Below are 26325 nucleotides of genomic sequence, written 5' to 3'. Positions count from 1 at the left end.
GGCGTGGTGAGGACGGCGTGGTCACGGATCTGGACGCTCGCCACAGCCCCCGTTCTCAAAATTGATGACACGGGTAAGCTCCGAGCACCGTCGCGGAATGGCTCTGTCGGTCTGGGTTTTTGTTTTATTTTCGGTGTCCTGATGTGTCTTGCGGGTGAGAAGAAGTTGCGTTTGGAACTCGGGAAGTTGACCGCAACAATCGCCCCGATGTCGCAGAGCAGCCCGCCCCGACTGTCTGTAGACCTCACCAGGGACTTACCTGGCCTAGCTATTGTCTGTAGATCTCACCAGGGACCTACATAGCTATTGTTTGAAGCCCTGACCAGAGACCGACATGGCTGTCTTATTATCTGGAGACCTTCCAGTCTTGTCTGCCGATTAAAAATACCCATCAGGATCTGGTCCACAGCCACAACACAACACCTGGACGGTCGCCGCATGAGGTGGTGGTTCGTCTGCTGACGAATGCTTGTCAGGTGAAAAGCATGGGACACGTGGGTACTGCAGAAGGAACACGGAACACGCTTGGACGATTAACGCCACATCAGTTTACCATAACCTTGTCGTATTTGAGCATTTATGTACGATTGTTGTTGCTGCTGCGTTAAGAAGCGCCCAGCACGTCGAGCGAAACGTCGGGGCATGGTAGCGAGCAACAGGCGGTTCGTACCGATAACACCGGATGGCTGTAAAGTGCAGTAGCCATGGGGCCTGTGTGTGTCTGCAGTGGGAAGCGGCAGTGTCGTGATGAGCGCACTGCCATACGAACCCGGCTGACCCCAGTTCGATTCACGCTCACGACCAATAGCAAGAGTGGCGAATATCTGAACCGGTTCTGGGCTTCCGATAGGTCAACTCAGCCTAAAATGAGTGCCTTGCGTGGTGCATCATAATAATAGTTGACATTTGTAAGCCGGCGCATTTCATCCGTGTGTGACAAGCCGGGAGATTAACAGAACCTGCAGGCACGGCCACAACGCGGGGGCTGAAGGTCAGTTTAGAGAGTTGAGTGTTCAAGACGAGCCTTACAAGCGTCAGCACTAGGGAGACAAAGGCGGCCGGGCGTGGTGATGTTCGCTAACACCACTTGTCCCACCACTCCCTTGAAGTCTATACGGGGTGAGAGGGGGGGGGGGGAGAGGGATCTTTGGTCGTTTTCTTTCTTGATCATAATCTGGAAGAAATCCGATGAGCTATGAAGCTCTTTCTCCCCCCGTAGATGTTCCCAGTGGGGGGCACGGGGTCAGACGGCTGAGATGCTCCCAGTAGGGGTCACGGGGTCAGGAGGTTTAGCCGGCGCTGACCACAGAGGCCCCACGGCGGCGCGTGGGAACTCGTCAAGTGCCGAGTGCCACCCCCTCCCACCCCACCGCGCTGCTTTGCTGATTTTTTTTATTTTTTTTTCATTATCTCACCACACGTGCGAAACACATGGTCGAAGACCCCCGCTGTGTCTGTGATGATGACGACGGCGGTGGTGGTGGTCTGGGGAGCGGTGGTGGTGTGGGGAGCGGTGGTGGTGGTGTGGGGAGCGGTGGTGGTGGTGTGGGGAGCGGTGGTGGTGGTCTGGGGAGCGGTGGTGGTGTGGGGAGCGGTGGTGGTGGTCTGGGGAGCGGTGGTGGTGGTCTGGGGAGCGGTGGTGGTGGTCTGGGGAGCGGTGGTGGTGTGGGGAGCGGTGGTTGTGGTGTGGGGAGCGGTGGTGGTGGTGTGGGGAGCGGTGGTGGTGGTCTGGGGAGCGGTGTGTGTGGAGCGGTGGTGGTCTGTGGGGAGCGGTGGTGGTGGTGTGGGAGCGGTGGTGGAGGAGCGTGGTGGTGTGTGGGGAGCGGTGGTGGTGTGTGGGGAGCGGTGGTGGTGTGTGAGGAGCGGTGGTGGTGGTCTCTGTGAGGAGGCGGTGGTGGTAGGTGTGGGGAGCGGTGGTGGTTTTTAGTGTGGGGAGCGGGTGGTGGTGTGGGGGAGCGGTGGTGTAGTGTGGGAGCGGTGGTGTATGTGGGAGCGTGGGTGGTGTGGGGGAGCGGTGGTGGTGGTGTGGGGAGCGGTGGTGGTGGTGTGGGGAGCGGTGGTGGGTGGTGTGGGAGCGGTGGTGTGGTTGGGGAGCCCGGTGGTGGTGGTGTTGGGGAGCGGTGGTGTGGTCTGGGGGAGCGTTGTAGTGTGGGAGCGGTGGTGGTGGTGTGGGGAGCGGGTGGTGGTGGTGTGGGGTAGGCGGTGGGTGGGGTGTGGGGAGCGGTGGTTGGTGTGGGGAGCGGTGGTGGTGGTGTGGGGAGCGGTGGTGGTGGTGTGGGGAGCGGTGGTGCAGTGGTGGTACTATCGCTACTAGGTGTGTGTGTATATATAGGTGTGTATGTATATAGTGGGGTGCGGTAGTGTAGTGGTTCGCGCGCGGCGCTATGAATCTGGCGACCCGAGTTTGATTCCCGTGGCGCTGGCCACCCACCCCCTCGTGTGCCGTGCTTTTCCCTAACAGCACTTTCCCCGACAGTCCGTTAGTGGCGACACGGGGGATCTTTGGCTTTGGTGTTGATAGCGCAGTGGTACAAACCCGGCCGGCGACTCGAGTTCGGTATTTTCAGCAACGCTACTGACGATGGCTTGGAGTCAGGATTATTGGCGTAAGGCACTACCACGAGAGTACTGTACAAGATATACGCCTATCAATAAACACATTCCTGCGTTGGGTTGCTCGGTCAATGGCCAGGGTCAACGGCGGCGTGGTGTATTCCGCAAATATGCCCGACTGTGAGGGCGGGCACAAGCCGGCGTGAGTAGGTTAAACGTTGAGTTGAATTTTATAAGGGCACCACGGGGTGACCAGCCCCTCCCCACCCAGCCCCACCTCTCCTACCCCCACCCAGCCCCACCTTCCCCACCCAGCCCCTCCCCACCCTCCCCACCCAGCCCCACCCTCCCTTCCTCACCCAACCTCTCCCCACCCTCCCCTCTCCACCCAGCCCCACCCCTCCCATTTTTGGATGCACGACGGACGGACACAATAATCCCCTGTGGGCTGGTGTAACCAGGAGGTTCCTACCAGTACAAGCCTAGATTATTGTACCCTATAATCTTATGCTAACAGCAATATGGATATTGTCGTTGTTGAATTACAGATGATTCTGAAAGAGGATGTATCATGCGCATGATGATTATGGATGATGTAGATGCGTCAGTGATGATGACAGATGATGAACAATGACTGATGAATCATCATTGGCTGATTGGACTCTCAGCCCGGGATTGAACCCATGGCCTTGCACTCACTGGCACTCACCTCACGTTATCCCTCCTGTAACGTGGAGGGCAGTCGATGTCTCAAGGCGGATGTTTGAGGAAGGAATGTGTTTTTGAATTAATAATAGTAGCAGTGTGTTTGCAAGAGTCTTGAGTGAGTGTGCACACAAGCGCGCGCCTGTGTGTAGAGACGTGTGTTTGTGTACCGTTCATAGGCGCTGCTGCTCGCTAACAGCACTTGCCACTACAGTCTGGTAGAAGGCTACACGGGGGATCTTTGTCTTTGTTGTTTGTATAAGCGGCGGTGGAGTGATCAACGCGCTGCGCTACGAACTCGGTTATCCGAAGTTCGATTCCTGTTCACGGCCAACGCCCAGTGAGGATGATCTGAACAAGTGCTGGCCTCCCCCTAGGTAGACTCGGCCTCAAATGAGTACCTGGTGCGATGTGTCAACATCGCCACTGGGGAGACAAAGGCGGCTCGGGCGTGGTGCTGGCCACCATAGATGCTGCTCGCTAACAGCACTTGCCCCGACAGCCTGTTAAGGCTGTACGGGGGATCTTTGTATTGTTGTAAAGGCGTGAATAGCTGAGCCATGTGCGCACTCGCGATCCGGAGTTTGAGACCGAGCAGAATCAGAATCTCGTGTTTAGACTGCATGAGGAATCCGATGAGCTATGAAGCTATTTTTGTTCACAGATGTGCCAGATAGGGGCACGTGGCTCAGAGCGTGACAGCAAGAAACAGTCACACACACAACAAAAACACGACAGTGGGGCCAAAGTACAAGAAAGGTAAATTTAAAAAAATCACTTTTTCAAAAGCGACGTGTCCACCAATGATCGCTCAGCGAAGAGCGACTTATCACCAAATCTCAACGCAAGTTCCCCGAGATGTGTTGCATCACAGCAACTACCTGGACCACAGGACTGCTCCCACAGCAGTTGAAGGGTGCCCGGGCGATCTGCCTCTCGAACGAAAATGGGGCGTGCGCGCTGATTCTGTTGCATCGTTTCTTGTCCTTCCCCGCACCTCCGATGAGGAGCACGCGGTTGGCCTACGTACGGTGCGAAAGAAGTTCAGCATGCATACAAGACAAAGCCCGCAACAGACTGTTGGGGCAAGTGCTGTTAGCGAGCAGCACCTATGAAGGTTAAGCACAGCACACGAGGGGGTGGGTGGCCAGCACCACGCCCGGCCGCCTTTGTCTCTCCCCACTGGCAATATTTACACAACACTCCAGGGTACTCATTTGAGCCTGAGTCGACCTAGGGGAGGCCCAGGACCGGTTCAGATAATCGTCACCGGTGTTGGCCGTGAATCGAACTCGGCTCGCCGGGTTCTAAGCCCAGTGCGCTAACCATTGCGCCACCGCTCGCCACACATATAGAGATACAAGGCATCTCTCTCTCCTCGGCGTGCCTGGAAAAGTCGTGGCGAGGAGAATTGTTCTTCAACGTCGCCCTGAGGGCAACTTTAAAGGGCCCCAATATGGATTAAAAACCAAACTTTACGACCAAACTTACATTTGATACTGGTAGGAACCTCCTGGTTACACCAGCCCACAGGGGATTATTGTGTCCGTCCGTCGTGCAGGGAGGGGCTGGGTGAGGAGGGAGGGGCTGGGTAGGGAGGGGTGGGTGGGTGGGGAGGGGCTGGGTGGGGAGGGTGGGGCTGGGTGGGGAGGGGAGGGGCTGGGTGGGGAGGGTGGGGAGGGGTGGGGCTGGGTGGGGAGGGGCTGGTCACACCGTGGTGCCCTTATAAAACTCAACGTTTAACCTACTCACGCCGGCTTGTGCCCGCCCTCACAGTCGGGCATATTTGCGGAATACACCACGCCGCCGTTGACCCTGGCCATTGACCGAGCAACCCAACGTTCCTACCAGCTCCCTCCGCAGGAATGTGTTTTAACCAGGTAAGGCTCCACTGAGCCGTGTAGCACTTTTCCACAAGCGACCTGGTCATCAACGAAGTCGTGTGGACATTTATGGCAGCCAAATAATTTAAACGCGTGGTTATATAAATGTGGATGGAAACACCGGAGGACTCGGAGAAAAATCAACGCGACCACGGGGAGGAGAGAGAGAGACACGCAAACTCCAAATATACAGCAGCAGGTGTCAGGGTCAGGATCAGGATCAGGATCGAATCCACGACCTCCTGTATACCTGGCGAGGTAGTTAACATCTCAACCACGGAGAGAGAGAAAACATGCAAACTACAAATATACAGCAGGCATCAGGGTGGATGGAAACACCGGAGGACTCGGAGAAAAATCCACGCGACCACGGGGAGAGAGAGAGAGAGACACGCAAACTCCAAATATACAGCAGCAGGTGTCAGGGTCAGGATCGAATCCACGACCTCCTGTACACCTGGCGAGGTAGTTAACATCTCACCACGGAGAGAGAGAAAACATGCAAACTACAAATATACAGCAGGCATCAGGGTCAAGATCGAACCCACGACCTCCTGTATACCTGGCGAGGTAGTTAACATCTCATAGCCACCGTGGCGTCAAATGTTTCTGTCCGTCTGCTGTAGCAGAGCTAAAGGGAATCTAAACAGGGCTTACAATGACCCGGTCAAAGTCCCATGACACCATCAACAGGCCAGAGCTTTGAGTTGTTCTTCATGGTTGTGACCATCCGCTCACAACCATTAAGTCATACGTCAGAGCCATTTTCTAATTCACTTTGGCTCCTTACACTATTGAAAAAATACCTCTTTTGACCACGTATAGTTGAAGAACCTTCTTCCATGGCTACATCACAGGAATTAACATCTGGTACAGATACAATAGCGAGGCAGATCGATGCCCGGGCGTGGTCAACGAATGGCTTCCAATTGATCAACGGTGTTTACGAAATGTATGGCTTCTAATTGGATGGCTTCCAATTGGTCAGCTGTGCTTATGAAATGCTGATGACCAAGTGATTGCTGCTCACTCTGAGAATGAGTTGAGACTGCTGCAAAATCTGGAACCATGCCACTAGTCAGTCCCACTCCAACAAAGTCACGTGGCTGAGTACATTTATACGGATTGAATGCTCCATAATGCAGGTGTTTTGTGTTGTTGGGTTAGATCGCGTTTTGTAATTTCTTTAAACTTGCCACCACCCAACACAGAAAATCAGTAAGGTTTGTCATGCAAACAGAACGTGCCAATTCGTTACTAGTATAGTGGAATAGAATCGGTCACTTAGCAGCATAGCGCTGGCTGCTGGCAGGGAAGGGGATCTGCAGCTTACAGCAGCCCTGACTGTGAACAGGTCACGTGATAGACCATAGAGGGATGTAGGGGAAAGGTCACGGAAGGGGGCACATCGAGAACCCGTTGGTAGTCTTATTCTAAGTCTTAAGCCTCACCTTACCATATTAATAAAAGTATGCGGCTCTTGCTCCACCACCTCCTCCAACCATTATATAAACGGAGTGGTGGCTTCTGCAATCTCTCATTTACTTTATACAGCTGTCGTGGCTGTGACGGTACCACCTGAAGACGGAAGCAGCTTGTGTTGCCTCCGAAACGTGATTTTTATTTTATTTTACTTTTTAATGTTTTTTACCTACGTGACTTTACCGAAAAAAAACCTAAGAATATGAACCCGTTGGTAGGTTCCAGAAGGGGGGCGTGGCCGAGGGCGTGGCCAGGGCGGAGCCAGCAGGCCACGTGACAGTATAAGAGGGGCCCCGGGAGGGGAGCTCGGGGCTGTCGTGTGGAGTGGGGGGGGCGTCCCCGTTGTGCTGCTGCTGCTGCTGGAGTCCTCACTGCTGTCTCCGTCTTCACCGTCTCTTATCGCCAGTCAGGCAGTCTACCAGCTGTGCTGACTGGGTGCCGTAGTTACCAAGTGTTACTGTTAAGGTCGTGTTAATAAACAGAGTGCCTCCTCCTCTTAGTGTCTCTGAGTCAGTCACTACACTAGTACAGCAACACCGGTGTGTTGGAGAGCAAATCCACAACATTCACTATCTGAGTGCACGACGTTTCGCCACTAATTACAACCGGCATCATCAGGCGACAGCCATATTTGTGTAGAAATCCTCCTGCCAAAGCCTACGCGTTAAACCGTTTGCATACTCAACTCCCCCACCCCCTCAGCTCCCCATGAGCGATGGGGAATGTGTGGAGAGGGTGAAAGAGGTCACGCACCTGGCCAGCGTGCTCGTGACCAGCTCTGGTTTGGCAGCGGAGGTCTCACTCCGAGTCGGTCGAGCGGCATTATCTTTGCTGTACGTGACCTGCCGCACCACGTCAAGACCCGAGTCGTCTCGGCCATGGTCATGTCCTCCCCGTCTCATTGCTTGCGAAACGTGGAGCCCTTTACGGGAACATCTGCGCTGGATGGAAACATTCAGGCTGCCCTGCCTGCCATCCCTCCTGCGTTTAACCAGACTGGATCAGAGTGTGAAGAGCTCACGCGTCCTTGAGAGATCTGGACACAGTTCCCATGATCAGTGAGGTCCTCATGCAGGCGAGGCTGCGTTAGATGGGTCATATACCCCAGTGCTCCCCGCTCACAACAACGAGCGGAACGCCGGGCGGATAAAACACAGAAAGTTGGCACTGTAGGGGATACAGCTGGTGGTGCATCTACCGGTCATCTCAGTCAGACGGCCCATGGCACCTGCAGGGTCTGTCCCGAGACCTGTTGTCAGCAGCGAGCCTTCGACACTTCACGAGGTCTCAAAGTGCACCTGGCCTGGTACAGGCGCCCTGGTGACGTCACCGTCACTTTGTGGCGAATGGCCGGGTATTGGTATTGGCACTGGGGAGACAAAGGCGGCCGGGCATGGTTCTGACCATACAACAATTGTAAATAAAGTATATAAGTGGACAATAGGAGAACGCCTTCTCCCCATATCTCTCTCTTCACGTAGGAATTCAACATATCATCGTTTGTCCTGACACTTCCCGTCAGCCACACGGCTCTTTGGCAGTGAGCGTTCTCTGCGGCGCTGGTTTAACACGAGCAAAGTCGCTCGCTAACAGCCCTTGCTCCAACAGTCTTGGCAGGCTACATGGGGGATCTTTATCTGTGCGAGTCCCGTCCGGAGCCGCCCCCGCGTGGAGCTGGGAATGCGGTCACACGGGTTTCAACTCCCACGTGACGCGATTACATCCCTCCATCACACACACACACGTACACCTATACAGACACATACACAGACACACACCGGCGAAACAGACACAAAGATAAAGGCAAATATACCCCGTATAGCCTTATCAGACTGTAGGGGCAAGTGCTGCTAGCGAGCACCTATGAAGGCCGGCACGGCACACGAGGAGGTGAGTGGCCAGCACCACGCCCAGGCCGCCTTTGTATCCCCAGTGACGATGTTTACACACCGCACCAGATACTCATTTGAGGCTGAGTCAACCTAGGGGAGGCCCAGGACCGGTTCAGATAATCGTCACTGGTGTTTGCCGTGAGCGGGAGTCGAACCCGGGTCGCCAGGTTTGCAGCGCAGCGTAGCGCTAACCGCTACACTACCGCTCCACCTATACAGACATACACCTATGCAGACACCTATACAGACACACACCTATACGCTTGTGCCAGGCTAGGTACAACTTGAGGCCACGTGAAGTGTCGAACGCCCGCTGGCAGGAGGTCACGGGGCAGACCCAGGTGCCACGGGTCGACTGACTGAGATGAGTGGCTGATGCACCACCTGTGCCCCTACTGTGCCAACTTGCTGTGCTTTAGCCACCCGGCGTTCCGCTCGTTGTTGTGAGCGTCGCTCCTCCGTCCTCCGTTGTTGTTGGAGGGCGCTGCTGGGTGGGGGGTGGGAGGGGTGGGGCTGGGTGGGATGGGGCTGGGTGGGGAGGGGCTGGTCACCCCGTGGTGCCCTTATAAAACTCAACGTTTAACCTACTCACGCCGGCTTGTGCCCGCCCTCACAGTCGGGCATATTTGCGGAATACACCACGCCGCCGTTGACCCTGGCCATTGACCGAGTAACCCAACGTTCCTACCAGCTCCCTCCGCAGGAATGTGTTTGCGGCTCCGCTAGAATCTCGGCCTGGCCTTACCAGGAGTCGAACCGTGGTCCCCGAGCGCGAATGGGGCTCTGTCGGGATGTGAGGGTGGGTGCAAGCGGGACACGTGCCCGCGTGAATCACATCGCTGTCAACCCAGACGGTTTACGCCAAATCCTTGCGCAGGAAAATTTCGTGTTTAGGTCCACACGGCGTACAGCCGTTTCAATACGAGCAAACACAATTATTAAATCCTTTATATTAAGTTCGCTTGCTTGCTTACGATCGTGCAAATCTTTCGGTCGTTTTTTAACCCACTTCCCGTGATCCAATCGAGCTGACATTTTGCACACAGACTCGTTGTGCGAGACAATTAATGTTCGTGAAAATTTTTTTCCAAAATTTTACACAGTTTAGGGAAAACAAATTAAATATTTAATTACCAATTGCTTAATACTGGCAGACAATCATCTGACCCATAGGTGGCAGCCATCTCAAGCCAGAGTACGAGAGGACTCTAGCCGCCACGCATATAAAGGATTTAGAGTGAAAAACTTTGTTTTTACGGGTTATACTTATTTTTTTGTCTATTTGTGTTTCTCCCTCGTGATGGGACTTTGTAGGATGGAAGTTGAGATTCATAAGGAGCACGGGGTGACCAATAAGGTCTGAGTTGGTCTGCAGTAAGGTAGAGAGGGCACTGGTGAGGAGTTGACGGCATTGCGAATCGAGTTCACATTCTGCTCACACCTCGGGATTCACGTCTTTACCACCTCAACGTCCGCGTCTGTCGGCTTCGACTGAATTAAACATGCGGCACTCAATAGCTGCACACGTATGTGTGTACGCGTGTGTGTGTACGCGCGTGTGTACGCGTGTGTGTGTGTACACGTGTGTGTACACGTGTGTGTGTGTACGCGTGTGTGTGTGTACACGTGTGTGTGTACGCGCGTATGTGTGTACACGCGTGTGTGTGTGTACGCGTGTGTGTGTACGCGCGTATGTGTGTACACGCGTGTGTGTGTGTACACGTGTGTGTGTACGCGCGTATGTGTGTACACGCGTGTGTGTGTACGCGCGTGTGTGTGTACACGTGTGTGTGTACGCGCGTGTGTGTGTACGCGCGTGTGTGTGTACGCGCGTGTGTGTGTACGCGCGTGTGTGTACGCGCGTATGTGTGTACACGCGTGTGTGTGTGTACGCGTGTGTGTGTACGCGCGTATGTGTGTACACGCGTGTGTGTGTACACGTGTGTGTGTACGCGCGTATGTGTGTACGCGCGTGTGTGTGTACGCGCGTGTGTGTGTACACGTGTGTGTGTACGCGCGTGTGTGTGTACGCGTGTGTGTGTACGCGCGTGTGTGTACGCGCGTGTGTACGCGTGTGTGTGTACGCGTGTGTGTGTGTACACGTGTGTGTACACGTGTGTGTGTACGCGTGTGTGTGTGTACACGTGTGTGTGTACGCGCGTGTGTGTGTACGCGCGTGTGTGTGTACGCGCGCGTGTGTGTACACGTGTGTGTACACGTGTGTGTGTACGCGCGCGTGTGTGTGTACGCGCGCGTGTGTGTGCACGTGTGTGTGGACGTGTGTGTGTGGACGTGTGTGTACACGTGTGTGTGTACACGTGTCTGTGTGTGTACACGTGTGTGTGTAAACACGTGTGTGTGTGTACACGTGTGTGTGCGGTAGTGTAGCAGTTCGCGCGCTGCGCTATGAACCCGGCGACCCGAGTTTGATTCCCGCTCACGGCCATCAACACCGGTGACGATTATCTCAACCGGTCCTGGGCCTCCCCTAGGTCGACTCAGCCTCAAATGAGTACCTGGTGCGGTGTGTAAACATCGCCACTGGGGAGACAAAGGCGTTCGGGCGTGGTGCTGGCCACCCACCCCCTCGTGTGGCTGTGCCGGCCTTAATAGGCCCGACCGCCTTTGTCTCCCCAGTGCTGCTGTTTACACATCGCACCAGACACTGTTCTCGTTTGAGTCTGAGTCGACCTAGGGGAGGCCCCCTGGACCGGTTCAAGTGTCACTCACACCGCCCATGACTCACGCCCACTTACAAACAACCTCTCTCTCTCCGCACGCTCCCAGCCACTCGTGCCTCCAACGCCGCTCCACCCACAGCGTTCAGTGCGGAGAACACACGCAGACAGATTCACCCAACACACACACACAGACAGACACACACACAGACAGATTCACCCAACACACACACAGACAGACACACACACAGACAGATTCACCCAGAACACACACACAGACAGACACACACACAGACAGATTCACCCAACACACACACAGACAGACACACACACAGACAGATTCACCCAGAACACACACACAGACAGACACACACACAGACAGATTCACCCAACACACACACAGACAGACACACACACAGACAGATTCACCCAGAACACACACACAGACAGACACACACACAGACAGATTCACCCAGAACACACACACACAGACAGACACACACGCAGACAGATTCACCCAACATATACACACAGACAGATTCACCCAACACACACACAGACAGACACACACACAGACAGATTCACCCAACACACACACACAGACAGACACACACACAGACAGATTCACCCAACACACACACACACAGACAGACAGACACGCAGACAGATTCACCCAACACACACACACAGACAGACACACACACAGACAGATTCACCCAACACACACACACACAGACAGACACACACGCAGACAGATTCACCCAACATATACACACACACAGATTCACCCAACACACACACACAGACACACACACAGACAGATTCACCCAACACACACACACAGACAGACACACACACAGACAGATTCACCCAACACACACACACAGACAGACACACACACAGACACATTCACCCAGAACACACACACACACAGACTCACACAGACAGATTCACCCAACACACACACACAGACACACACACACAGATTCACCCAACACACACACACAGACACACACACACACACAGACAGATTCACCCAACACACACACAGACAGACACACACACAGACAGATTCACCCAACACACACACAGACAGAACACACACAGACAGATTCACCCAACACACACACACAGACAGACAGACACGCAGACAGATTCACCCAACACACACACACAGACAGACACACACACAGACAGATTCACCCAACACACACACACACAGACAGACACACACGCAGACAGATTCACCCAACATATACACACACACACAGATTCACCCAACACACACACACACAGACACACACACAGACAGATTCACCCAACACACACACACAGACAGACACACACACAGACAGATTCACCCAACACACACACACAGACAGACACACACACAGACACATTCACCCAGAACACACACACACACACAGACTCACACAGACAGATTCACCCAACACACACACACAGACACACACACACAGATTCACCCAACACACACACACACAGACACACACACACACACAGACAGATTCACCCAACACACACACACACACACAGACAGATTCACCCAGAATACACACACACACAGACTCACTCAGAACACACACACACAGACTCACCCAGCACACTAACACACAGACACTCACCCAACACACACACAGACAGATTCACCCAACACACACACACAGACACACACACAGACAGATTCACCCAGCACACACACACAGACTCAGAGACTCACCCCGCACACACACACACATAGACAGATTCACCACACACTCACCCCGCACACACACACTCACCAAGCACACACATAGGCGAGTACTACTGCTACTACTGCCACCAGCACTACTGTTATTGCTGCAGGTACTTCTGCTGTTACTGCTACTGCTGTTGTTACTAATGCTGTTCCTGCTGCTGTTACTGGTACTGCTACTGATGTTGTTACTGCTGCTACTGCTGTTACTGGTACTGCTGTTGTTACTAATGCTATTACTGCTGCTACTGCTGTTACTGCTACTGCTGTTGTTACTGATGCTGTTCCTGCTGCTACTGCTGTTACTGCTACTGCTGTTGTTACTGATGCTGTTCCTGCTGCTACTGCTGTTACTGCTACTGCTGTTGTTACTGATGCTGTTCCTGCTGCTACTGCTGTTGTTACTGATGCTATGACTGCTGTTACTGCTACTGCTGTTACTGCTACTGCTGTTACTGCTACTGCTGTTGTTACTGATGCTGTTCCTGCTGCTACTGCTGTTACTGCTACTGCTGTTGTTACTGATGCTATGACTGCTGTTACTGCTACTGCTGTTACTGCTACTGCTGTTACTGCTACTGTTGTTACTGCTACTGCTGTTACTGCTACTGCTGTTGTTTGGGCTGTGGCTGATACTCGTGTGCTGTACTTGTCAACTTGCACGTGTGTGTGTGTCGAGCGGTGGTGCAGTGGTTAGCGCACTGCACTCAACACCCGGCGACCCGAGTTCGATCACGGCCAACATCAGTGGCGAATATCTGAACCGGTCCCAGTCCTGGGCCTCCCCTAGCTCGACTCAGCCTTAAATAGGTGTCTGATGCGGTGCGTACAAAACATCAGCACCGGGGAGACAAAGGCGGCCGGGCGTGGTGCTAGCCACACGTGGTGCTACGTGGTGCTAGGTGGTGCTAGCCACACGTGGTGCCTCGCCGGCCTTCATCTGTGTGCACGATCGGCACTTGCCCCAACAGTCTGGCACAGGCTTTACGGGGCAATTTTGTCTGTGCGTTAACATGTGTTAGCACGCGTGCGAGTGACCCACGTGTGCATCACGTGTGTGTCACACGTGCAATCTATAGCTACCTGTGCCCACGTGTGCAGGTGTGCACGTGAGTGGGGAGCGGTGGCGCAGTGGTCAGCGCGCTGCGCTACGAACACAGCGACCCAGGTCCGACACAAGCGGCGATTATCTGAACCCCCCTAGGTCGACTCAGCCTCAAATGAGTACCTGGTGCGGTGCGTAGTAAACATCGCCACTGGGGAGACAAAGGCGGCCGGGCGTGGCGCTGGCCACCCACCCCCTCGCGCGGCGTGCCGGCCTTCATCGGGCAAGTGCTGCTCGCGAACAGCACTTGCCCCAAAAAGCCCGTTAAGACTATCCGGGGGACCTTTGTCTGTGTCTTGTCCAGTGCTCCCACGTCTCTCGTACGCGCGAGTCGCCGTGAGACCCCGGGGTCGTCACGCTCGGCAGGGGCACACCGAGGTGGGGGAGAGGAGGAGGAGGAGGTGGGGGAGAGGAGGAGGTGGGGGAGAGGAGGAGGTGGGGGAGAGGAGGAGGAGGAGGACACTGGGTCCATGGCCTCTGTCCCAGGACCCCAAGGGGCAGCGGGGAGTGGAGCGGCTGGCGTCCCGGAAGGAGGCCTCATGACCGGCTTCTCTGATGAGCAGGTGAGGGGGGGGGGCGGTGGGGGGGCTGGTGGGGGGGTTGGTGGGGGGGGGGGCGGGGGGGGCTGGTGGGGGGGCTGGTGGGGAAGGCTGGTGGGGAGGGCTGGTAGGGGGGCTGGTGGGGGGGGGGGGCTGTTGGGGGGGCTGTTGGGGGGCTGCTGGTGGGGGGGGTTCGCTGGCGTGGATGTGGAGCGAGTGTCCCGGTAGCCGCCCTAGCGGCAGCAGCGGCGAGAGTTGTCCTGGGATGTGTCAAGGTGCACGTGGCCCTGACCCAAACCATCACGAGGGAGCGGGTGGGAGTTTAGCAGAAATTACTTAATTACTGAACTACCAATAGTTAATTACTGGTGAACTACCAGATATTAATTACTGAACTACCAATAGTTAATTACTGGCGAACTACCAGATATTAATTACTGAACTACCAATAGTTAATTACTGGTGAACTACCGGTAGTTAATTACCAATAGTTAATTACTGGTGAACTACCGGCAGTTAATTACTCATGAACTACCAGATATTTACAAGAGAGCCCATTATGTTAAGACGTGGGGTCCCCACAGCACGCCACGACGATACATCCATCAATACACAACAACAACAGCACAACAACAACAACACCAGCACAACAACAACAGCACAACAACAACAACAGCAAAGAGCCATCAGCCTCGTAGGTGCAGAGGAACGCGTTGGCCCGTCTGGGCGTTCTCCCCGCGGGCCCAGGTGGCGTGCGTGTGCGAGGCGCTGCAGCAAGGAGGTGACGTGGCGCGCCTCGCCCGCTTCCTCTGGGCCCTGCCGGGGCCTGCGACTGCGTCCCGCGACGAGGCCGTGCTGAGGGCCCGCGCCCACGTGGCCTTCCACTCGGGCAGCTACCGGGAGCTGTACGACGTCTTGGAGGGTCACGACTTCGAGGCGCGCCACCACGCGGAGCTGCAGGTGACGCGCTCGCTCGCTCGCTCACCTGCAAATTCTCATTCTCTCTCTCTCTCCTGCAGGTGACTCGCTCGCTCGCTCACCTGCAGATTCTCATTCTCTCTCTCACCTGCAGGTCACTTGCTCGCCCTCTCACCTGCAAATTCTCATTCTCTCTCACCTGCAGATTCTCACCCTCTCACCTGCAAATTCTCACTCTCTCTCACCTGCAGGTCACTTGCTCGCCCCCTCACCTGCAGATTCTCACCCTCTCACCTGCAAATTCTCACTCTCTCTCACCTGCAGGTCACTTGCTCGCCCTCTCACCTGCAGATTCTCATTCTCTCTCACCTGCAGATTCTCACCCTCTCACCTGCAAATTCTCACTCTCTCTCACCTGCAGGTCACTTGCTCGCCCTCTCACCTGCAGATTCTCACCCTCTCACCTGCAAATTCTCGCTCTCTCTCACCTGCAGGTCACTTGCTCGCCCTCTCACCTGCAGATTCTCATTCTCTCTCACCTGCAAATTCTCACCCTCTCACCTGCAAATTCTCACTCTCTCTCACCTGCAGGTCACTTGCTCGCCCTCTCACCTGCAGATTCTCACCCTCTCACCTGCAAATTCTCACTCTCTCTCACCTGCAGGTCACTTGCTCGCCCTCTCACCTGCAGATTCTCATTCTCTCTCACCTGCAGATTCTCACCCTCTCACCTGCAAATTCTCACTCTCTCTCACCTGCAGGTCACTTGCTCGCCCTCTCACCTGCAGATTCTCATTCTCTCTCTCTCACCTACAGATTCTCATTCTCTCTCTCACCTACAGATTCTCATTCTCTCTCATCTGTAAATTATCTGCTGCCGCTGCCGCCGCTGCTGCCGCTACTGCTGCTGCCGCCGCCAGGCGCTGTGGTTCCGGGCGCGCTACCTCGAGGCGGAGCGGGCGAGGGGCCGCGCGCTGGGCGCCGTGGACAAATACCGCGTGCGCAAGAGGCACCCGCCGCCCCGCACCATCTGGGACGGCGAGCGCACGAGCTACTGCTTCAAGGAGCGAGCACGCGGGTGATGCGCACGCGCTCACAATCGGGAAGGGCGCTCGCGATCGTTTGTCGCCCGGTCGAGTTACAAAGTAAAAAAAAAGTAAAAAAACACTAATCGGCGTACTTGAACGGCGCGCTGCTCGGCACGGTGTCCGACGTTTTGGCTCCTCGTGCGCCGGGAGCTTCTGGAGCGGCGGTGGCGGCGCCATCGCTCGTAGCACGCAGAGCGCTCGCCACGAAATGAAATGACAGCACGTCGCTGCTGAGTCCGTCGATGGGGCGTCAAGCGCCATCACGCCAACTCCTCCGGGCGTCACCGCATCGCCGCGCGGCGCTTTCAGATGCGCTGCTCCCGCGGCCGTCTGGAACGCTCTTCCTTCTTATATCAGGAAGTCACTGGGTGTTATTTTGCTGTGCCCTTTTTTACACCTGATGAAGGAAACTTGTGTTGCCTCCGAAACGTCGTGATTTAATTTAGTTTTCATTTATTTTATTTTATTTATTGCTTTACCTACGTGACTTTACCGAAAAAACCAAAGAGTATGCTGTGCACTTTTAAATCATCATCATCTAGATTGGCCAACTCTTTTCTTTAGAACTTCTTTTTGCGTCTAGTTCGTTGTCCTTCCCCCAACGCACCTCCGATTAGCGAAAACAAGTGAAACATACAAACAAGCCACAGTGCAGTGGAGCCTCGAGGCATCACGACACCACGAGGCTTCACGCGATGTTGGCCACCCACCCCACCCCCTTGCCCGCCGCGCCGGTCGCTCATCGCTGCTCCCCGCTAGCGCCACTCGCCCCACACAGCGCCCGCTCCTGCTGCCGGGGTCTGTCGTGGACCACCTCTCTTGACGTTGCCTTTGCCGGCGCAGGGCGCTGATGGAGAGCTACGGCGGCGCGCGCTACCCGAGCCCCGAGGAGAAGCTGCAGCTGGCGCGCGCCACGGGCCTCACCGCCACGCAGGTCGCCAACTGGTTCAAGAACCGGCGGCAGCGCGACCGCGCGCCAGGCCCGGCGGGGGACCGGCGACAACCTCGGCGCAGGCGAGTAGCGCGGTCCCTCTGTGCCCTCCTCCCGCGGCCACCCCCGGATCTCGCGCAGAGACCTCGAGCCACGAGCTCGTCGCTCATTCTCGGAAGGTGGGGGGCCGATTCGCCGGCGCGAGCGAGGGCCGCCCGCGCGTTTGAAACCCGTGGGGGTTTGACAGCAGCACGACCACGGGCACGACGATGGCGGTGGTGGTGGTGGTGGCGGTGTTTTGTCGGGGGGGGGGGGGGGGGGGCACGTCAGGGGCCTTGCGGTGAAGGACGGCGGTGCTCGCTGAACTTCTTTGGCACCGTACGTAGCCGGCCGCTGGGAATCGGAGACGCGGGGGAAGGACAGAAAACTCAACACGAAAAGCGGTTCTAAAGGAATGAGTTTTCAAGCGAGACGATTGGGCCCCCCCGTCTGGAAATGAGTGAAGAACGCAAAAGACAAAGATCCCCGTATAGCCTGACCAGACTGTAGGGGCAAGTTCTGTTAGCGAGCACCTATGAAGGCCGGCACGGTACAAGATGGGTGGTTGGCCAGCACCACTCCCGGCCGCCTTTGTCTCCCGAGTGGCGATGTCTACTACATCGCACCAGGTAATCATTTGAGGCTGAGTCGACCTAGGGGAGGCCCAGGACCGGTTCAGATAATCGTCACGGGTGTTGGCCTTGAGCCGGAATCGAACCCGGGTCGCAGCACAGCGCGCTGACTGCTACCGTCAATGAAGAATACTGACACACACACCCCATAGACTCGCATAGAGACCCCATAGACTCACATACACACACCATAGACTCGCATAGAGACCCCCATAGAGTCACTATAGATACCCCTATAGAGACCCCATTATGGAGAACTGTGGCCAGGAAAGCCTCCGTGCTGGACTGACCTCTCTTGCTCGCCAGTGCGTGGACAAGCCTCCTCATCCCCCCCCCCCTGCCCCGCCCCTCCCCCCAGAACCCCCCCCCCCCCGCTGCCCCCTATGCCACGTGGTCTCGAGAGCCGACACCTGGCAGCTCCAAGCCCCGAGGGAGGCACCGCCCAGATTCCTCGCTCGCCAGGTGCACGGCCTGGCGTACAGACCCCATAGAATCCCATAGCGACCCCATAGACTCGCATAGAGACCTATAGACTCCCATAGAGACCCATAGACTCCTATAGAGACCCCATAGACTCACATAGACTCACATAGAGACCCATAGACTCGCATAGACTCCCATAGACTCCTATAGAGACCCACAGACTCACATAGAGACCCATAGACTCCCATAGAGACCCCATAGACTCACACAGACCCATGGACTCACACAGAGACCCATAGACACACACAGAGACCCATAGACTTCCATAGACTCCTATAGCGACCCCATAGACTCCCATAGACTCCTATAGAGACCCCATAGACTCCCATAGAGACCCATAGACTCACACATAGACACCAATAGACTCACATAGACACCAATAGACTCACACAGAGACCCATAGACTCACATAGAGACCCATAGACTCACATAGAGACCCATAGACTCACACAGAGACCCATAGACTCACATAGAGACCCATAGACTCATACAGAGACCCCATAGACTCACATAGAGACCCATAGACTCACATAGAGACCCATAGACTTACATAGAGACCCATAGACTCACATAGAGACCCATAGACTCACACAGAGACCCCATAGACTCACACAGAGACCCATAGACTCACATAGAGACCCATAGACTCACATAGAGACCCATAGACTCACATAGAGACCCATAGACTCACATAGAGACCCATAGACTTACATAGAGACCCATAGACTCACATAGAGACCCATAGACTCACACAGAGACCCCATAGACTCACACAGAGACCCATAGACTCACATAGAGACCCATAGACTCACATAGAGACCCATAGACTCACATAGAGACCCATAGACTCACATAGAGACCCATAGACTAACATAGAGACCCATAGACTCACATAGAGACCCATAGACTCACACAGAGACCCATAGACTCACATAGAGACCCATAGACTCACATAGAGACCCATAGACTCACACAGAGACCCATAGACTCACATAGAGACCCATAGACTCACATAGAGACCCATAGACTCACACAGAGACCCATAGACTCACATAGAGACCCATAGACTCACATAGAGACCCATAGACTCACACAGAGACCCATAGACTCACATAGAGACCCATAGACTCACATAGAGACCCATAGACTCACACAGAGACCCATAGACTCACATAGAGACCCATAGACTCACATAGAGACCCATAGACTCACATAGAGACCCATAGACTCACATAGAGACCCATAGACTCACACAGAGACCCCATAGACTCACATAGAGACCCATAGACTCACACAGAGACCCATAGACTCACATAGAGACCCATAGACTCACATAGAGACCCATAGACTCACATAGAGACCCATAGACTCACATAGAGACCCATAGACTCGCATAGATACCCCATAGAACATCTGTTAATTTCCCACAAAGTGGTCGTCATTTTATCGCCCTCTTAGAGGGAAGATGATGGGCGCTGGCCGTGGTGGGGACGCGCGGCGGGAGTGGACTGAGTTTATCTCTCGACTGTTGTTGTGAAGTTAAATGGAACCGACGAACGTGACAATGGAGATGATGATGATCGTCATGTTATCGGCAATGTTGATATTGGAGGAGGCCGTCAATCAGGCTGATGATGCGTAGGTGGACTTCACCATCGTGGGGTGCTACAGCAGCTAGATGTTAACTACCTCGCCTGGTATGCAGGAGTTCGCGGGTTCGATCCCGACACTGATGCCTGCTGCTGCTGCTGTATATTTGGAGTTTGCGTGTCTCTCCCCATGGCCGTGTGGATTTTTCTCCGGTTTTTCCCTCCACATTTCAAAGCATGCGCTACGATCAGTGGCTCTTCACCTGGGGCTGCGAGATACCCTTTCTGAGAATAGGGCTGCAGTCAAGGTCCAGAACCACTGGTTTGGAGTATTTGGCTGCTACAGATTTCCACGTGACAAGCCACTTCGTTGACGGGCAGGTCGCGTCTGAACAAGAGCCACGTAGCTAAGTGGCGCCTTAACCTGGTAAAAATAAAACAACGTGTTTAGTTTAGACTCAGCGGCCAATGAATGCCACACTCCATGGACGCTCTTCTTCAGCGAGCCGACTGGGGGCAGCAGTGCCGGGGATGACGACGGCGACGACGGCGACGACGAAGAAGGAGAAGACGGAGACGACGCTGGCGGTCATCTCGACGACGCTGGCGGTCATCTCGACGACGCTGGCGGTCATCTCGACGACGACAACAACGGCGGCGGTGGAGGCGGCCGCCGCGTCGGGCCGCAGCACGGCCACGCGAGAGCCCTCGCCCCGGAAGGTTCCACGCGGCCGCCCTCCGCGTCGTCGTCGTCGTGGTCGTCGAGCGGCGCCGGCCCCCGGCCGCCCCCGTGGGACCCCCGTGCGGCCCCCTCCCCGGGTCCCGCGGCGAAGGACGGCGGCGGCGAAGGCGGCTGGTCGTTCTCTCGTGGGAGCGCTGGAGTCGCCGCCGGTACGTCGCTGCTCCCCGTGCCTCTTCCCGTGCCTCTCCTTCTCCGTGTGTGTGTGGTGACGTTCTTTCTCACCCTACGTAGCCAGCCGTGCTAATCTATGTACGGTGAACTTATTTTTCACCATACGCAGCCAACCGTGCTAATCTATGTACGGTGAACTTATTTTGCACCCTACGTAGCCAACCATGATAAAGTGTGGCAAATCGCTTGATGAAGCTAATTGTAAATCACCAGCGTAATGTCGTACTCAATTGTAATTGTTGTGGGTTTACTCGCCATCACACCGACGTGCTGAAGTAAAAGCCGCGTACAGGAAACGTGCCATTGAGCGCAGTGACAACACAACGCAAAATTGTGGTTCCAGTTTAAATGCAAAAGTCTCAGTGTCTCCGTGCATGTTCCGTCTGCGTGCGTTTAGGCGACGTTGCCTTCGCAGCCGCAATGAACGGTCCTGGGCCCACGCTCTCGCCCACGGTGCTGGGCCTCTCTCCCGGCCGTGCCGCTCGCCCGGTCTCGAACCCGGGCCCCTTCCTGGGCCCCGTGGGGCCCGCGTGCGTCCCTGCATCGCAGCTCCACGTTACCGGGACGAGCGACCGTCGCCGAGGGGCGTATCAGGAGGAGGAGGAGGCGGAAGGCCGTGCAGGTCGACGCGTGGGCCCGACCGTGGCGGCCGCGCTGGGTAGAGTCGGCGTCACGGCGGCCCCGTTCCTCGCGGGGCCTACGGGGCCCACGGCGATTGCCGTGCCACCGAGGACGGCCGACGAGATGGAGCGGAGGACGGAGGAGGAGGAGGAGAGGGGGGAGGGCCCGCGTGAGGAGGAGGAGGAGGAGGGAGACGGGGCCCCGGCGGTGCTCGCCACGTTGTGCTCCGTGCTGTTTGAGGAGCAGCTGCCGTGAAGAGGAGCGACAGGAGGTGGAGAAGGCGGAGAGGGAGGAGCAGGAGGAGAGGGGAAGTAGATGCCTCGACGAGGAGGTGGAGATGCCATGAAGAGGAGGAGAAGACCGGGAACCCTTCTGAGAAATGTGGACTTAGACTGTCCTGGCAAACAGTTGCCATTATTGTAATATTATTTTTGTTTCTCCTCCACGCAAGATGACGTGTCTTCGTGAAGTGTGATTTTTTTTCTGAACGTCAGTTATTTGACATGTCCTCGGATTACGGTGTACTTTCCACGTTTGAGCATTGTGTTACACGAATGGATGTAACATTGTCACCAATGGATGAACGAACTCGAGTATGGTAATCTTTACAGTACAGCAGAATACGTGAAGTATGGTAAATAAAAAGCATCTACAAATGCTAATGAATATGAAATAGTGAACTTTACAAGGGTATAGATCGATCTAGATTTGAAGTCTAAGTCAAAAGTCTAAGTGGAATAATGATTTGTTCATGGTGCTTCCATTGAAAACGTTATACAAATCAATCAATCAATCTTAATTGTACGTGCCAATATCGCCCTCAGTAGCGTAGTGCAGCAGTGCACATGATGACGGAACGGCAACGGTACCGGGGGAGCACAAAGCACCTGAATCATCTTGTTAACAAAATACTTTCTGAGAGAAAAAAGATCATTCATGCATCATGCGTTAACGTCAGCGAGAAGTCAGTTTTAACATTTATTAAAATAGACAAAAAAGCTACAGACTTAGTGCTGTTTGGAAGCGAATTATCAAAGAATTCATTGTTTAAATGCATGCCTATACAGGCCACCATACTTCAACAGGGATTACCGTTGGTACGGCTATTTTAGTTCACACAATCGACAGGAAGTACAAGAACAATGGGCTCCCATAATGCTCATGCATAATGTGCGTTGCTTACCATATAAATATGCATTCATTAACCCGTGCAAGAATAGCACAGAAGTGACGTCATCACATCTGTCCCTCTATTTAAGGAACGAAACGGGTGGACTTCTCCACAAATCTGGCTGTCGCCTGATGATGCTGGTTGTGATTACTAGCGAAACGTCGTACTCAGATTGCAAATGTTGTGGCTTGGCTCTCCAACACACCGGTTCGTGCTGTACTAGTATACTACACTATACACTACAACACTATACTATACACTACACACTAGTGCTGTACTAGTATACTACACTATACACTACAACACTATACTATACACTACAGACTAGTGCTGTACTAGTATACTACACTATACACTACAACACTATACTATACACTACACACTAGTGCTGTACTAGTATACTACACTATACACTACACACTATACTATACACTACAGACTAGTGCTGTACTAGTATACTACACTATACACTACAACACTATACTATACACTACAGACTAGTGCTGTACTAGTATACTACACTATACACTACAACACTATACTATACACTACAGACTAGTGCTGTACTAGTATAATACACTATACACTACAACACTATACTATACACTACACACTAGTGCTGTACTAGTATACTACACTATACACTACAACACTATACTATACACTACAGACTAGTGCTGTACGTGTATACTACACTATACACTACAACACTATACTATACACTACAGACTAGTGCTGTACTAGTATACTACACTATACACTACACCACTATACTATACACTACCCACTAGTGCTGTAATAGTATACTACACTATACACTACAACACTATACTATACACTACACACTAGTGCTGTACTAGTATACTACACTATACACTACAACACTATACTATACACTACACACTAGTGCTGTACTAGTATACTACACTATACACTACAACACTATACTATACACTACACACTAGTGCTGTACTAGTATACTACACTATACACTACAACACTATACTATACACTACACACTAGTGCTGTACTAGTATACTACACTATACACTACACTACACACTACACTACTACACACTACATTATACACTACACTACTATACGCAATACACTACACTACACACTAGTGCTGTACTAGTATACTACACTATACACTACACTACACACTAGTGCTGTACTAGTATACTACACTATACACTACACTACTACACACTACATTAAACACTACACTACTATACGCAATACACTACACACTAGTGCTGTACTAGTATACTACACTATACACTACACTATACACACTACACTACTACACACTACATTATACACTACACTACTATACGCAATACACTACACTACACACTAGTGCTGTACTAGTGACGAATTGTCCACGTTCTGTTTACGTGACAACCCTTACTAGTTGGCTGTGTCGGGTGGTGGCGGGTTTAACGACACATTTAGATATTTAAGCCTCACGATAATTTTAGCTGTGACGGTCCCACCTGATGACGGAGACTTGTGTTGCCTCCGAAACGTCGTGATTTTTTATTTTATTTCCATTATTACTTTCATTAACTTTTTATTTTTTACCTACGTGACTTTACCGAAAACACCTAAGAGTATCACTTTAAGATGTTTCTTGTTCATGTTTTTGTTTGTTGCGGTTGGACCCGAGTCAAGAGCCGCATGGCTCACAGGGCTGTTCCTAATAAATGAAAACTGCAAAAACTGAAAACGTCATCGCCGGACGGGTCCCTGTAAAAACGTCATCACAATAAAAACATTCGATGTAATGACGGCATCTTCTTGGTTCTTTCGGTAAAGTCACGTAGAAGGGAAATAATAAAATAAATAAAATACAACTTAATAAACATAATTGTATTTTATTAAGTTTTATTTTATTTATTTTATTATTTCCCTTCTACGTCTTTCGGTAAAGTCACGTAGAAGGGAAATAATAAAATAAATAAAATAAAACTTAATAAACATAATTGTTTTTTATTAAGTTTTATTTTATTTATTTTATTATTTCCCTTCTACGTGACTTTACCGAAAGAACCAAGAAGATTTCGATTTAAAGCTTTCGTGACTGCAGGGATTCATCTTCTTGGTTCTTTCGGTAAAGTCACGTAGAAGGGAAGTAATAAAATAATAAAAATAAAACATAATAAAACAATTCTCACGACGTTTCGGCCACAACGCAAGCAGCCGTCCTCAGGTGAAAACCAGGTCCGTCGAGGCGACAGAGTCTGAATGAAACAGCACACGAGCTTGGAGCATATATATAAGCTGGGCGCATTGACAAAGGAATTTGCATATCAAAAGGAATTTAGCATATTTATGGGAAAAGCAGGAATGTGATTAGTACTGCATATGCATGTGCATTATGCAGGATTAACAGCATCAAAGGGAGCTGCAGTTTCTGCTGCTGCTGCTGCAGTTACTGCTGCTGCAGTTTCTGCTGCTGCTGCAGTTTCTGCTGCTGCTGCAGTTTCTGCTGCTGCTGCAGTTTCTGCTGCTGCTGCAGTTTCTGCTGCTGCTGCTGCAGTTGCTGCTGCTGCAGTTTCTGCTGCTGCTGCTGCAGTTGCTGCTGCTGCTGCACTTGCTGCTGCTGCTGCAGTTGCTGCCTTATCCATTTTAATATAACACTATGTATTATTCTACCCACCCTAATGTGTATCACACTGCTATATGTTTACTATACAATTACGACACCATACATTACTCTGCACACTGCACTATGCCAGTGAGTGGAACGCGGTCTGAAAGTCACCGTAAACGTGAACACAATCAGTTAAGATCCGAAATGGTTTATTACGTCCTTCCAATATGCTAAATTCCTTTTGATATGCAAATTCCTTTGTCAAGGCGCCCAGCTTATATATATGCTCCAAGCTCGTGTGCTGTTTCATTCAGACTCTGTCGCCTCGACGGACCTGGTTTTCACCTGAGGACGGCTGCTTGCGTTGTGGCCGAAACGTCGTGAGAATTGTTTTATTATGTTTTATTTTTATTATTTTATTACTTCCCTTCTACGTGACTTTACCGAAAGAACCAAGAAGATGAACCAAGAAGATGACGGCATCATTAGATAAAAGTCGATGTTATTACGTCATCACCGCAATAAAACGGCGATGAAATGACGTCATAACAATAAACAGCCGACTCGATGACGTCATCGTAATAAAAACTCTCGCAATACCGTTACAGAATTTTTAAAAAGTAGATTTTATGACGGCATCGTAATAAGTAAATCGATATAATGACGCCTGAATAATAATAAGAGTCGGTGTAATGACGCCTTAATAATAATAATTTTAAAAATCTGTTTAACGACGTCATCGAAATAAAGT

General features: G+C 52.8%; 2 protein-coding genes across 2 annotated transcripts; both read left to right on the top strand.

Annotated features, from left to right (window-relative positions):
- The first annotated feature begins 11252 nt into the window (after positions 1 to 11252).
- LOC133356207 (histidine-rich glycoprotein-like) lies at positions 11253 to 14440 on the top strand. Its single transcript, XM_061573583.1, has 2 exons — positions 11253 to 13056; positions 14356 to 14440. The coding sequence occupies exon 1, from the start codon at positions 11253 to 11255 to the stop codon at positions 12819 to 12821; it is 1569 nt and encodes a 522-aa protein (XP_061429567.1). The 3' UTR covers positions 12822 to 13056; positions 14356 to 14440.
- Positions 14441 to 14483: 43 nt separating this feature from the next.
- Positions 14484 to 24721, top strand: LOC133356291 (collagen alpha-1(I) chain-like). Its single transcript, XM_061573726.1, has 6 exons — positions 14484 to 14614; positions 15338 to 15550; positions 16429 to 16586; positions 17440 to 17610; positions 20773 to 21161; positions 21581 to 24721. The coding sequence occupies exons 1-6, from the start codon at positions 14522 to 14524 to the stop codon at positions 22057 to 22059; spliced, it is 1503 nt and encodes a 500-aa protein (XP_061429710.1). The 5' UTR covers positions 14484 to 14521; the 3' UTR covers positions 22060 to 24721.
- Positions 24722 to 26325: the final 1604 nt, after the last annotated feature.

Source organism: Lethenteron reissneri, chromosome 53 (genome assembly GCF_015708825.2).
Source record: "Lethenteron reissneri isolate LAM-NWPU_2019-01 chromosome 53, ASM1570882v1, whole genome shotgun sequence".
In the NCBI taxonomy this organism is placed as follows: Eukaryota; Metazoa; Chordata; class Hyperoartia; order Petromyzontiformes; family Petromyzontidae; genus Lethenteron; species Lethenteron reissneri.
The sequence above is the reverse complement of the archived record's forward strand: the minus strand, read 5'-3'. Positions and strand labels throughout refer to the sequence as shown.

Bases quoted from the DNA above. Each gene is read 5' to 3' on its own strand.
- LOC133356207 (XM_061573583.1), top strand. From the start codon at position 11,253: ATGACTCACGCCCACTTACAAACAACCTCTCTCTCTCCGCACGCTCCC.
- LOC133356291 (XM_061573726.1), top strand. From the start codon at position 14,522: ATGGCCTCTGTCCCAGGACCCCAAGGGGCAGCGGGGAGTGGAGCGGCT. The intron at 14,615-15,337 runs GTGAGGGGGGGG...CCGCGGGCCCAG, and splicing joins CCGGCTTCTCTGATGAGCAG to GTGGCGTGCGTGTGCGAGGC. The intron at 21,162-21,580 runs GTACGTCGCTGC...GCGTGCGTTTAG, and splicing joins GAGCGCTGGAGTCGCCGCCG to GCGACGTTGCCTTCGCAGCC.